General features: G+C 53.6%; 1 protein-coding gene and 1 pseudogene across 1 annotated transcript; one reads left to right on the top strand and one right to left on the bottom strand.

The window, feature by feature from the left end:
- Nucleotides 1-1,448: 1,448 nt before the first annotated feature.
- On the bottom strand, nucleotides 1,449-4,551 carry ZG16B (zymogen granule protein 16B). The gene is made up of 5 exons (XM_033236080.1): nucleotides 3,681-4,551; nucleotides 3,516-3,594; nucleotides 3,213-3,315; nucleotides 1,907-2,256; nucleotides 1,449-1,584 (listed from the first exon to the last, which is right to left on the bottom strand). Exons 2-4 carry the CDS (start codon nucleotides 3,583-3,585, stop codon nucleotides 1,920-1,922), a joined length of 510 nt encoding a protein of 169 aa, XP_033091971.1. The 5' UTR covers nucleotides 3,586-3,594; nucleotides 3,681-4,551; the 3' UTR covers nucleotides 1,449-1,584; nucleotides 1,907-1,919.
- Nucleotides 4,084-13,312, top strand: LOC117097432 (annotated as a pseudogene).
- The last annotated feature ends 323 nt before the right edge of the window (nucleotides 13,313-13,635 follow it).

Raw genomic sequence — 13,635 nt, 5'->3', positions numbered from 1 at the left:
GGTGGCGGGCGCCTGTAGTCCCAGCTACTCGGGAGGCTGAGGCAGGAGAATGGCGTAAACCCAGGAGGCGGAGCTTGCAGTGAGCTGAGATCCGGCCACTGCACTCCAGCCTGGGCTACAGAGCGAAACTCCGTCTCAAATAAATAAATAAATAAATAAAAATAGAAGTAGAGAAGAGAAAAAAAATGCTAGTGTGTATTTCATGCAGAAAGATGAAGCTGGGTTGTGAAATCTTTGCCTAGGTCTGGTGTTCAGGGGCCATACTTTGCAGCTTGGCCACCTCAAGGTGAACTTCCAACTCTACCTCTAACTGCTGTGTAGGACAAGTGACTTTGCCCTCAGTGCCTCAGTTTCCTCATTTTGCAGAGATAATTGAAGTGCTGTCCTTCAATTGTTGTGGGTGGGGACTTTGGGTGAAGCCCCTGAAACAGGACCTGGCCCTTCCCCTGATCACTGACTGTTGCATTAGAGGATCACCAGGTGTTTGGCTGTTGCATTAGAGGATCACTGGGTGTTTGGCTGTTGCATTACACATGTTGCTTCGTGTGTCTCAAGTAGGATCAATTTCTCTCTGTGGATCATGGTCCCAAAGGGCTGAAAACCCTGTCCCTGGAGGCCACTGGAGCTCTGATCTTGGCAAGTGCCCATGTGGACTTGGAGGCTTGGGAAGGGGACATGAAGAATGGGCCAGGTCTAGGGCTTATACTGATTTCCTGTTGCTACTGTGACAAATTACCACAGTGTGAGGCCTGCTATCTCCAGCCATCTGCATCTCCTGCCTTTGCTCACGTTGAGCCCTCAAACTGTAATGCCCTCCTCCCCTTGTCTCCACTTGGCCAACTGTCCCTCATCCTTTAAGACTTACCTGAGACATTGCCTCCTCTAGGAAGACTTCCCTAAAGCACATCCCCCTCACCTCACCTCTGGGCAGGTGCCCACGCACAATAACCTACATGCGTCCCCAACCATGCAGATGGCAAAGTGAACTGCCACTATCTGCCTCTGCGCCAGCCCCCACCACAGTGTATACGCACTCAGCTGAAACCTGGCCTCTTCTTTATACCCCCAGTGCCAGGGGAGCCTGGTGAGGACAAGGCCTTGGCAAACACTTACTGAGTGAATGGATGAGTGAGTGGCTTCCCTGAGGCCCCCTGAACACTCAGAGAAGCCCGGGACTGAGTGGCCAGAAGAGGACCGCTGGATGGGCCTGGGGTGAGGGACAGTGGGGAGTGCTGGCCTTGAAGCCTGACTCTTCAAAGATTGTGGGACTGGCACAGAGACCCACAGCACCCCTGAGGGGGTGGTGCTGCTCTCTTTCTGTCCTCAGCAGAGTCACCTTTGCCCTATCCCTCATCTCAGTTCACTGGGCTCCAGCACTGCGGCCTTTGTCTCCAAGGAGCGGGGAAGGCTTTGGTTGTACCCCAGATGCAAGGACCAATCCTGGATGCACTGATTCTGCAGAAACTTTATTTATTGGTGGATTCAGATTCAGCGTCCCGACTCCGTTACTCCAGTACCATCAGCCACCACCACCCAGATGGCCTCAGCTCGGATGGCCCCGTAACCCACCCTAGAGACCCGAGGGTGCCATTTTTTTTTTTTTTTTTTTTTTTTTTTTGAGACGGAGTCTCGCTCTGTTGCCCAGGCTGGAGTGCAGTGGCCGGATCTCAGCTCACTGCAAGCTCCGCCTCCGGGTTCACGCCATTCTCTCGCCTCAGCCTCCCGAGTAGCTGGGACTACAGGCGCCCGCCACCGCGCCCGGCTAGTTTTTTGTATTTTTTTTAGTAGAGACGGGGTTTCACCATGTTAGCCAGAATGGTCTCCATCTCCTGACTTTGTGATCCGCCCGTCTCGGCCTCCCAAAGTGCTGGGATTACAGGCTTGAGCCACCGCGCCCGGCCCGAGGGTGCCTTTGATGGTCATGTGAAACTAACTGGCGGTTCAGTGGTCGGCTCCTCTAGTGGGTAATTCCATTCAAAGCCAATGCTCTTGATGCCGAGGAGTCCATATTGGCCATAGATGCCCACCAGCACCTGCCCCTCTTGGCTGGGGTAGGCAGAGAAGATCTGACCATCGAGCTTCCCAAAATAGAAAGTGCGGTCCTTGCTGGTGTACACGACCATGCCCCGGAGGAAAGCTTGGAAGGCAACAAAGACTTTTGTGATGTATTCGCCCGGCTGCAGGGTGACTTCCTGGGTATTCCCACCTGAGGCGCCCTGTTTCACGTCCCAGGTGTCTCCAAGTTTCACCTGGACACTGGGAGAGAGGCAAAGCTTTGGACGCCCAGATCTGGAATGGCCCAGCACATCCCGGGTCCTCAGCGCTCCCACCCTCCTTCCCAGGATGCAGAGAGTCCAGCACCATCAGACTTCGGGTCCCTGACACAAACTCACTGGTCACCAACCCTGGTTCTACCACTTTCGGGCCCTGTGATCTTGAGCTCATTACCCAGTCTCTTCGGACTCAGTTTCCCCATCTGCAAAGTGGATGTGATTTTTGGGAGGAGTCACTGAGGTCCAGGCGAGGAGAGCTCCGCGCAGTGCCTGGTCCATGTGACCGCAGAAGGCACCAGCTGCTGTCACTGTGGCCCACATATGAGCTGCCTCTGGCCGAGCCTGGACCTCCCGAGCCTTAGTCACTCTGAGTGGAGCAGCTCACAGACCGAGGGGCAGCTGACTTTCCACACTCGCAAGCACTTCCCCGACGGGGCTTATCTGCATCCCTCCCTCACCCTGCTGCTCTCCTAGGACGCACCCCTCCAGCTCGCCACACTCACACTGTCTCCTCTGCTGTTGGGCTTCTCTCCCCTCTACCAGGACCCTAGAACTCCTAAGTTCAGGGCAAAAATCCATCCCAGACCTCCAGCAGAGACACCTCGATATGAAGGAAATAGTCCTGGATTTCTGCCTCTAACACTTCTGCTGACTCATGTTCAGTCAGTGGTCCACTCTGACCCTTACCTCCTGTCTTCTTTGACAGTAATCGGACAGACTTTTCCCTGACTTTCCTATCAGGCATGGGGACGGAGAGGTCATTTTTGGTTGAGCTGAGCTTGGGTTGAAGGGAGAAGGTAGGGAGGACGGTCTGACCTCTGCTCAAGCCATGAAGCATCAGTGGGAGCCAGGCTTGCGTGGGAAAAGTGGCTACAGGTACCTACCGCCTGCCCTGAGTTCCTGAAACTGTGGGATGGGTGGGGACATGGCCTCACTCACCTTTTCACCAGGAGAAGACCCACAGACACCCGCAGCCCTGTGATTTCATGGTCGTAGTCTTCAGTGGTGGTGAAATACTTGCCTCCTCCAGGGCCGTACATCTCTGCAGAAAAGAGAGAACAAAAGGGAAGAAAATCCCCACACAGTAGTATGGGGGCAACCTCTGCCAGAAGAGGGGACCCCGCCTCTCCAGGCAGGCAGGATGCTTCTGTGACCAGAGTTCGTCTGGGACAAGGGCCGGGTGAGTCCCTGGCTGTCCTGGAGGGAGGCAGGGGAGGTTGAGGGCAGACTCCACTGACTTACTCCCTGCCCAGGTGGGGCCCCCCAGGAGGGCAAGCGTGAGCAGCAGCAGCATGGCCTGTGGCTGGCACATCCCAGGGCTCTGTGGGAAGAAGAGAGGCCTCCTGACTCCAAAGCAAGGGCCAGTGTGGCCTCGCTGGGCCCCACCCATGGAGCCAAGCACCTTACCTCGCCTGTGACTGGGTGTCTGGCTGTGTCGGGCACCCTTCACATCGCCTTTATACTCTCCTGGGCCCTCTAGGCCCCCATCCAGAAGGAAGGAGCAAGGGGCCACCAGGAGGACAGGAAGGAGCTGGCTGTGGGGCTCTTCCTGGGGGAAGGCCCGGGACCGGCCTTGGGGAGGCTCCCGGACGTGTGGCATTTGCTGTCTTGGCTCTGCAGCCTACATAAACAGAGCTGGGGACAGTGACAGGCACTTTACGATCACCTCTGGGCTCTCTCCAGTCAACACTGGTGCCGACCTGGATGGCAGAGTTGGGGAGAGGCTGGCTCATCCAGCTCAACCTGATGGCTTCCACCCTAGGGTGGCAGGTCAAGGGTCCACAGAAGCTCCATGGGGCCCACTGCCACCATGGGCGACCTGGAGTCAGGGCCTCCTTCAGACTCAGGCAGCACCTGGTGCCTGGCAGGCTTCCTAGGACCCAGGCCAAGCTCGACTCGGGCCCTGAGAGAGCCCAAATGGACCACCCAGCCCTTTGTGTCCTGCACCCTGTGCAACAGGTGCCCCAGGCACTGGCCCTCAAGGCATTGCCCTTGAAGCTGCCTGGGTTTCTCTTCTGTGCTGCATCTGGGTGGAGTAGGTATGAGTCAGTGTTCAGGGGCTCAGAGATCATGGGAGGGAAGGACACCAAAGGTGCAGTCCTTGCCACGATGGGAGGCAGAGGGCCTGGGGAGGGTGACCCCCCAGGCCGGTCCTTCCAAGGTGTCGGCCCTCATCTGGGCGGGAACTGGCGCTTCTCCAGGGCTTGGTTCCGGGGGCCCTGCTGGTTTTCTGTCTCACTCCTTTCCCCATCAGTCCCTCTTGGTGGGGAGGCCTGTGCAGGTGGATGCCTGTGGGCAGAACGCCATCACCCTCAGACACCAGCCAAGAAAAGCTCGTGTTTGAAGATGTCTCGTCCCAAGGACCCTGAAGGATCCAGGGCATTTGGGAGGGAGCTGGAGTCTGCAGAAGAGGTGGGGTGTCAGGTAAGGATCAGGGGAGAAGAGATACAGGCTGTCGGATGCCCAAGCGAGGCGGGCACCAGGGGACAGATTTGCAGCTCAAACGCAGTTCCATGCGTGTCCTCAGGACACCTCTTGTGTGTGTTCCAGGGACTGAAGCTCCATAGAGCCCATGACCACTCGGAACAGCCACAGGGCCGTGATCACCAACACAGGACCCTGGAGCCAGAGGTGGCTCCAGCCCGGCTTCCTGATGTAGCGGGGCTGGGATCTGCGGGCACTTGCTTCACCTCTCTGGGCCTCTGTTCTGTGTGGATAACAGCAGAACCTCCCCATGAGGGTTCTGTGAGGAGCCGAGATCCTCCCCCCGGGGCCAGTTGCCCTGAGCCTTAGACTTTATGCCTTGGGGGAAACTGTACAACGTTACATTTTGGAAAGAGCAAAAGCTGAGAAATCACGGACGCGTCCACCTGGGGATGCCGAGAGCCCTGGTGGTGGATCCCTGGCTTTGGAAAACTTGGGTGGAGAGGGTGGGGGACGCTCCCACTGCACACCCATCCCCTAGGAAAACAGGGTGGAAGACCAATGTGTCTGGACCACACATGCTTCCTAGGAAGAGGGGTGCGGAGAAGGGCTTTGTGCATGCACAGAATGACTCTGGAAGTGCTGGCTCGCCAGGAACGGGGACACTGGTCTCATCGGGATGAGGGTGGGCAGGGGCTGTGAGAGGGGCGGGACTTTAATGACTTGAACCAGGGCCTGCGCCAGGGGTGGCGAAATACGGCCCAGCCAACCACCACCTGTCTCTGCCCAGCCCACGAGCAAAGAATGTCTCCTACATGTTAACATTCTTAGGAAACATTCAAAAGAACGATGTCTTGTGGTCCATGAAAATTCGTCGAAATTCCCATGCCCCAGTTCACAAGTCAAGCATCATTGGCTTGTGAGCATCGTTGGCCCACAGCCGCCGTGTGCTCATTGGCATGTGGCCTGTGGCTGCCTTCATGCTTGCACAGAAGCTCACATGGCTGTGACAGAGACCTGCAGACCCTGAACCTAAAATTCACTATCTGGCACTTCACACAAAATGTCCGCCCACCCCGGTCGATACCTATTCCCAAAGAACCACCAAAGCCCTTTACATGGTGCTGGATGGCACAGTCAGGAAGGGGGCTCACTGTGACCCCCCAGCCCTGATGGGGCAGGAGCCGAGCAGCACATTAGCCTTGGCACCTGGCCCTTGCTCTGGCGCCTGCACCATCTCCCTGGAGAGGCTGATCAGGGCTGGGTTCCTACTGACTAGTGTTTCAAGGTGAGACCCCAGTTGCACCTCTCTGCACCCCCTCAAGCGCTCCTCTGGTTTCAGGGGAAGCAGAGCCCAGGCCGGGGGAGGGTAAACGGAGCCCCTCTCAGGAGGAACCTCCTTCAGGGAGGTGGAGGTGGAAGAGGCCAAGCCCTTGGCCAGCACAGCTCTTGGAGGCAGGAGCTCAGAGGTGGCACAAAGGGGCTGTGTTCTCGCCCCAGCCCAGCCTGAGGGCGCCTTTCCACATTTTGCTGGCAGTTCGGAGGCCTTCTTTCTAACTCCAGGCTGACAGGGTTTGGTGCCCAGAAGGAGAGTCATCTGGGCCAGGACTCCAGAAGCACCAGCTGGGGTTGGGGGAACTTGGAGGCAGAGACAGTGCGCACTGGAGGGGATGTTCAGATGGTGAGAACATGGGGATCACACATGCTCGTTCACACACGTGCACTTGAAGATGCATGCATACACATGCAGCCAGACAGACACCGCCCAGCCTCTCCTGCACGCGGGGGGCAGGCACACACGACACTCGTCCTCACCTGCATGCCTGACCTGGGGAAGAAGCCCACCTGGTGGGAGGCACCCCTCTCCCACCCTCCATCTGCCCTGGCCCAAGTGCTGGCCCTGAGCCTGCACTTAGGGAGACTCAACACAGGCCCTTTGTCCCTTGGGATCAGGGCTCCCAAGAGAGGGATTTACTGAGCATTTATTTCCTGCCCCGGGCACGCCCAGTCCTCATTCTGCCAAGAGAGGGGAACAATGAGGCCTTCTCCTGCCTGCAGAGGTGGCCCCGGGCCGGCTGGTCCTTGTGTGTCAGGAGTCAGGTTAGGGCCACAAGCCCCTGGCCTCCCTGCCCTCCAGGTGTGGGACTTGGGAAGACCCCTCTGTGGCTCTGCAGCCTGAGGCGCAGCAGAGAAGAGGTCTCCATCTTCACCCACTCAGTGGGTGGGTCCTCCCTGTGGCCTGGGGGCCAGGCTGAGCCTCTGTGGAAGCCCCCAGCCTCACTGGAGGCAGGAACATGAGTCCCTGGCTAGGATCTCCGGACAGGACTGGCCTGACTGAGACTCTGAGCAAAGTCAGGAGCTGTCTCCTCCAGGGCCTTGGCAGCTCCCTGGGAATCAGGAACCAGAGGGAAGGTCCTGCTGCCTGGGGGAGGGGCAGGATCAGAAGCCCAGGGCCTTTACCCCAACCCCAGCAGGTCAACACGGGCTATGCATGTGGACTTGCCCTTGAGCGGCTGCTGCTGGGGAAGGAGGCCCTGAGGGAAGGTACCGTAGCCTTGTGCTCCTGAAACCACAGCTCTCACATGCCTGTGGCACACTCACTGGGTCCCGTTGGTGCCACACCTGTGCTAAGCATTTTTTTTTTTTTTTTTTTTTAGAGACAAAGTCTGTCTCTGTTGCCCAGGCTGGAGTGCAGTGACTCGATCTCGACTCACTGTAACCTCCACCTCCCGGGTTCAAGCGATTCCCCTGCCTCTGCCTCCCAAGTAGCTGGGATTACAGGCACCCGCCACCACATCTGGCTAATTTTTTTATTTTTAGTAGAGATGGGGTTTCATCATATTGGCCAGGCTGGTCTCGAACTCCTGACCTTGTGATCTGCCTGCCTCGGCCTCCCAAAGTGTTGGGATTATAGGCATGCGCCACCACGCCCAGCCTCCACTAAGCGTTTTATCTGCACTTACTCCAGAGAAACTCAATACTTTTATTGGAAAACCAGGACACGTAACCACACATTTTACCTAATCTTTCACGTAATTCACCTTCCACTAGTGTTGATGTCAGGCTCAGCCTTTGCACCTGCCCCAGTAGATTCCGTGATAAGTGACCTGAGCAGCCTGACCCAGCTCCACACTCCGACCCTGTTCCTGACTGCATCTCCTGCAGCCACTCCCAGCCTCGGTTTCTCTATCAGTAAACAGGCCCCTAGCACACCCCAGCACCTGAGGCTGTTGGGAGGGAGGAGTGAGACAATGTTTGTGGCCGCCAGCCGTCTGGGAGGTAATTCAATCGTGGGCAGTGAGTTACCCCCATGCTGCTGTTCTCGTGGTAGTGAATTCTCACGACATCTGATGGTTTTATACAGAGATGTTCCCCCTTTTGCCTGGCACTTCTCCTTACTGCCACCATGTGAAGAAGGACGTGTTTGCTTCCCTTTCTGCCATGATAGTAACTTTCCTGAGGCCTCCCCAGCCATGCTGAACTGTGAGTCAATTAAGCCTCTTTCCTTTATAAAATACCTACACTCAGTTATGTCTTTATTAGCAGCGTGAGAATGGACTGATACATGAGGACCGGCCCGGACGAGGCCCTCGATGGTGTGAGGCACTAGAACAGCCTCAAACTGGTTTGAGTCAGTTGCTCATCTCCTTCCCAGGAGTGGTTGAGCCCTCCCTGGGAGGCTGCAGAGGGAGTAGCCCTGTGGGGGCGGGAGGCCAGTTCCTGACTGCGGCCCCCACAGTGAGCCATGTGGAGGGCCTGGAATTTTTGAGACTCGAGGATGGACGGTCCAGACGGACCAAGATGGCAGAAGCTGAGGATGGGCCCTGAGGAGCTGTCCTCCAAGGACAAAGCCAACAGACATTTCCCCTACATTTACCACCCAAATTCAGACATACTGGAGAGTAAAAGGTGACAGTGACACCCACACACTCCCTGCCTCTCCTGTCCTCAGCATTCTCCTGTGTGGGTGTCACTGCATTTGCCGATGTCCCGGACCCTCCGTCCACCCATCGCTTCATCTTCTTTCCTCAGACATATCAGGTGCTGACCTCAGTTCACTTCCCCTCAGACACTTCTGCATGCGTGTCATTAACCAGACTGTCGTAGGGTTGGGCTTTTCCCAGTTTGAAGCGTAATTTGCATACAACGAAATCACAAATCTCGAAGTGTATATTCACAGATTTAAAAAATATTTATGAGGCTGGGCGTTATGGCTCAAGCCTGTAATCCCAGCACTTTGGGAAGCCGAGACGGGTGGATCACAAGGTCAGGAGATTGAGACCATCCTGGCTAACATGGTGAAACCCCATCTCTACTAAAAATACAAAAACCAGCCGGGCGAGGTGGCGGGCGCCTGTAGTCCCAGCTACTAGGAGGCTGAGGCAGGAGAAAGGCGTAAACCGGGAGGCGGAGCTTACAGTGAGCTGAGATCCGGCCACACTGCACTCCAGCCTGGGCGGCAGAGCGAGACTCCGTCTCAAAAAAAAAAAAAAAAAAATTTATGAATTCCCGGACCACTTGGCTGGGCTGCAGCATCTGGCAGGAGGGCTGGGGCTAACTACCCACTTGAGACCAGCCTGCAGAACAAAGTGAAACCTTGTATCTACAGAAAATAATTTTAAACAGCTTAGCTGGGTGTGGTAGTGTGGGGCCTGTAGACCCAGCTACTCAGAAGACTGAGGTGGAAGGAGCCCAGGACTTCAAAGTTGCAGTGAGCTAGAATCACACCACTACACTGGCTCCAGTCTGGGTGCCAAAGCGAGACCCTATCTCTTAAAAAAAAAAAAAAAAAAAACTATGCCAGGCACGGTGGTTCACGCCTGTAATCGCAGCACTTTGGGAGGCTGAGGCGGGTGGATCGAGAGGTCAGGAGTTCGAGACCAGCCTGGCCAATATGGTGAAATCCCCGTCTCTACTAAAAATTACAAAAGTAGTTGGGCATGGTGGCACTCCTAGCTACTCAGGAGGCTGAGGCAGGATAATTGCTTGAACCAGGGAGGCGGAGCTTGCAGTGAGCCAAATGGCGCCATTGCACTCCAGCCTGGGTAACAGAGTGAGACTCTGTCTCAAAAAAAAAGGATGATGGGAAAACTGGCTGAAAGCTGTCGTAGCCATTGAGTAGCATTTCATGACTGGGTTGAAATACAACAGAAGACAAGGCCAATTCTATAAAAGGAACCACTAGTACAATTTGAACAAAAAGTTGTATTAGCGATATCGCCAGAGTTACCCACTAGGTGGAGTAAAGCAGGTTTTTAGGTCCAGTTCTGTTAAGTTACCCTGCAGTTACTGGCTGTAAATCTTTGTACAGATTATCCTGTCAAGGGAGAAAGGTGGGCCTTAAGAGAGGTAAGTGGACCACCATGATATGGAATCTCGTTTTGATGGTCTTGGGAAAAGCTGCAGTATGAAGCCGGCAATTTTGCAGTTAAAATGTCTCTGGTTATGGCCTTGGATGGTTGGTGAACTCTCAGTGTAGTCCACACATCAGGCACAATACTTGTCCCTGGATATTTCTGTTAAATTGTTTAGTTTTAGTTCACAGGGCATTTATGAAAGAACAACTTACAGTTTTAACAATTCCATAGGAGAAAAGTGGATTGGAGGAACTTAGAATTTAGGGTCGATATAGTCTACAGGTAGATGATTAAACTGGTCTATAAACAATTTAAATATGACATTCCAAAGCCTTTGTAATGTTACAGGATCTCTGGGGTATTGTTTTTCTGGCTGGAAACCTGTGGCTGCTGGCGCCTTGGCCCAAGTTTTGCTCAGGCCTGCTGGGCTCATTTCACCCACTCAGCCTGGCAGGCTGCACTCGACTCACACTACCGGCCTGGATCCCGTGCCTCCAAGTGAGACTGCGAGCCGGCTGTGGAATGGCGACAGGTGTGTGAGTGAGCATGGGCCCCAGCCACTGTGCAGTCATATATGCCAGCTGCTGCCACGGGGCAGGCAGCTCCAGGTCCCAGCATGGGCGCCACCTCTCTGCGAGGCTGCAGCTGGACAGGGTGCATCACAAGCAGCTTGCCTGGCACCAGGGAATGTGGTGGCACCTGGAAACTTGGAGATGCCAAGAACCACAGAGCCCCAAAGAGGGAGACACAGACCTGGCTCAGGGAGCTCCCAGGTCTGGGCTCCCCTCAAGGACTGCAGCATTTCTCTCCTTCTCTTCACTGGAAATGTGGCGAGCAAGGGCCATGTTCAGCCCTGTTTGTGTTACAGCTCCTTTATCTTCGCCATTTCATGGGTCCCGAGTTCTTGTCCTGTGACCAGGAAGAACAAGGTACGCAGACACGTGGAGGGTGAGCAAGGCAAAGAGGAGCTTTACTGAGTGACAGAATCAAATTTTGGGTAAAGCAGTTAGAGTCAGTTACTACTGTACTGACTGGACAAAGAATAGTCGTTAACTGTGAAGATGTGACAAAATTATGTGAGGCTTAGAATGTAAGAGCTATTCTTTAAATGTCTGTGCAGGATTCTCTTGGTCTCGATTTCTCACCCTTGAAGGTAGAGTGTTACCTTTCCTTCTGGTGTAGGGAGAGTGTCTGTTACATGGACTTTTCATCCTTTGCTTTAAAGAAACAGCACAAAGGTCAAAATGATTTTTTTAAAACCTGCTGTTTTCAAGTGCTTTACTTAAATAGTCAATATGCCAGAATACTGAGGAGCTTGGAGAAAAGAGAATTTAGTTTAGAGAGGGATAAAGTAGAAGTGTAGAAATGGGACAGGAAGGCTGCAGACAGGAAAGAATCTCAGCTCGCTTTGAGCCAGTGCCTTGCAGAGAGGCAATTTTGAATCAGAATGCGCTTAGAACTTCAGGAAACACATGAAGTATGCCACTCATTCAGATTGCTTAATGTTAGGCTCACGGTCTCATAATTTAGCCCTAAAAGACAATTTTGAGGGAACTCAAAAGACCCCCAGTGAAGCAGTGTCATTGTCTGGGGTAAATACCCGAGGTTTGTTGCCTCATGCCAAGGAAATCAAGGACACAGACACATGTGGAGTGAGATTAACAGCAGAGGTTTAGTACAAGGAAAGAGAAAGGAGAACAGTTCTGTCTCCAGTGAAGGAGAGGGGCTCTTGAGTGGGACTTCTTGCCGGCGGCAGAGTGCACAGGGTTTTATAGACAGGCTTGAGGAGGCGGTGCCTGATTTACATAGGGCCCAAAGATTGGCTGGACCAGGTGTGACATTTACATAGTGTGTGGGGAAGCTGGTCACCCCACCCTAATCTCTTATTATGCAAACGAGGTCTCTACTTGGCCAGTGCCACGTTGCCTGCTCCTTACTGTGCATGTGGTTGACAAGGAAAGAGGAAGATGGAGCCACCATGCTGGACGTGCATGGCCCCCAGTTAGCCTTTTCCTACAACACAGCTGCTAGCATTCACCCATGCAAGCTTCTAGCTTGCTTGTCTGTATCTGCAACTCGATTTTACAAGCTGCTCTTTGTTAGAAAAGAAAATAACTTGGGGGCTGCTTTTCATCAGAAAGAAAACCTGCCCGGGCGCAGTGGCTCACGCCTATAATCTCAGCACTTTGGGAGGCCAAGGGGGACAGATCACCTGAGGTTGGGAGTTCGAGACCAGCCTGAACAACATGGAGAAACCCCATCTCTACTAAAAATAAAAAATTAGCCGGGCGTGGTGGCACATGCCTGTAATCCCAGCTACTCAGGAGGCTGAGGCAGAAGAATTGCTTGAACTTGGGAGGTGGAGTTTGCGGTGAATCGAGATGTCACGACTGCACTCCAGCCTGGACAAGAGCAAAATTCCATCTCAAAAAAAAAAAAAAAGAAGAAAGAGAAAGAAGAAAGAAAGAAGGAAGGAAAGGAAAGGAAAGGAAAGGAAAGGAAAAGGAAAAGGAAAGGAAGAAAGAGAAAGAAAGAAAGAAAGAAGAAAACCATACCAATAACTCCCTTCCCCTCGCTATCTGCCTAAATACTTTCTTCTTATCTCCTGTATCACCAGGAGGGCCATAAAAGATCCGAAGTAGCTCAGGTGTACTCTGTCCCCTGATTTGAAAGCACCTCTAGCCTCAGTCACTGAGCCACAGCCAAGGACTTAGCAGCCCCTGCTTCGAATCCTCTCACTCCCCCACACGCTGTCCCCCTCACACTGCTTTCTCCTGCCACGCCACTGCCTTCCACAGGCCATTTCCACCGAGGAAAAGGAATCATCTTGTACGTCCACTATCCAGAATCTCCACTCTTTCCACCCCTTTGCTGATGTAAGTAAGAGTGATGACCTGCTCCCTGCAGGCACTGAGGATTAGATCCATGCAAGAATTCAGCAGAGAAATGACAGGAAAACCTTAGTCCTGTCCAAGGGATCACTAAGGATTACAATAAAAAGCAACTAGTGAAGGCATTTAAGAGGAAATTTGCCTGCAATGGGACGGTAACTGAGCATCCAGAATACAGAGAAGTCATTCAGCTACAGGGTGACCAGTGCAAGAACATATGCCAGTGCCTTGTAGAGGTGGGACTGACTAAGGACGACTGGCTGATGGTTCAAGGGTTTTAACTACTTGTGGCTCACTGAAACTTAAGTGAGGATTTCCTCGTAATGAGTAGAATTTCCCTTCTTTCCCTTGTTACAAGTTTAAAAACCTCACAGTTTGTCTAATGTAACCATTTGGGGTCTGCTTTTAACTTGGACTAGTGTAATTCCTTCATGCAATAAACTGAGAAAATAAAAAATAAAAAATAAAAACATCACTAAGGCAGGACCATGATTTTCAAACATGGAGCCACCTGGAGTCCCACAAGGGGAAGCATTATTGCCTGCTCCCTGGGTGCCCAGAGCCTCACCTCAGGGCTGCGCCAGCTCTGGGGCATCCTATGCCCCAGGACTACTCTCAACATGGTGGGGGGCGTGGTCAAGAGGGAAACGCCCACCCTGGTGTCCTTGTCCTCAGTGGATCAATGCTGAG

The sequence above is a fragment of the Trachypithecus francoisi genome, unplaced genomic scaffold, assembly GCF_009764315.1.
Source record: "Trachypithecus francoisi isolate TF-2019V2 unplaced genomic scaffold, Tfra_2.0 Lachesis_group15, whole genome shotgun sequence".
NCBI lineage: Eukaryota > Metazoa > Chordata > Mammalia > Primates > Cercopithecidae > Trachypithecus > Trachypithecus francoisi.
Note: the sequence above shows the minus strand (reverse complement) of the source record. Positions and strands in the feature narration are given on the sequence as shown.

Excerpts from the sequence above, each read along its gene's own strand:
- ZG16B (XM_033236080.1), bottom strand. The coding sequence starts at position 3,585 with ATGTGCCAGCCACAGGCCATGCTGCTGCTGCTCACGCTTGCCCTCCTG. Across the intron at positions 3,316-3,515 it reads GGGCCCCACCTGGGCAGGGA|AGATGTACGGCCCTGGAGGA; the intron begins GTAAGTCAGTGG and ends TCTTTTCTGCAG. Across the intron at positions 2,257-3,212 it reads GGTCTTCTCCTGGTGAAAAG|TGTCCAGGTGAAACTTGGAG; the intron begins GTGAGTGAGGCC and ends CCTCTCTCCCAG.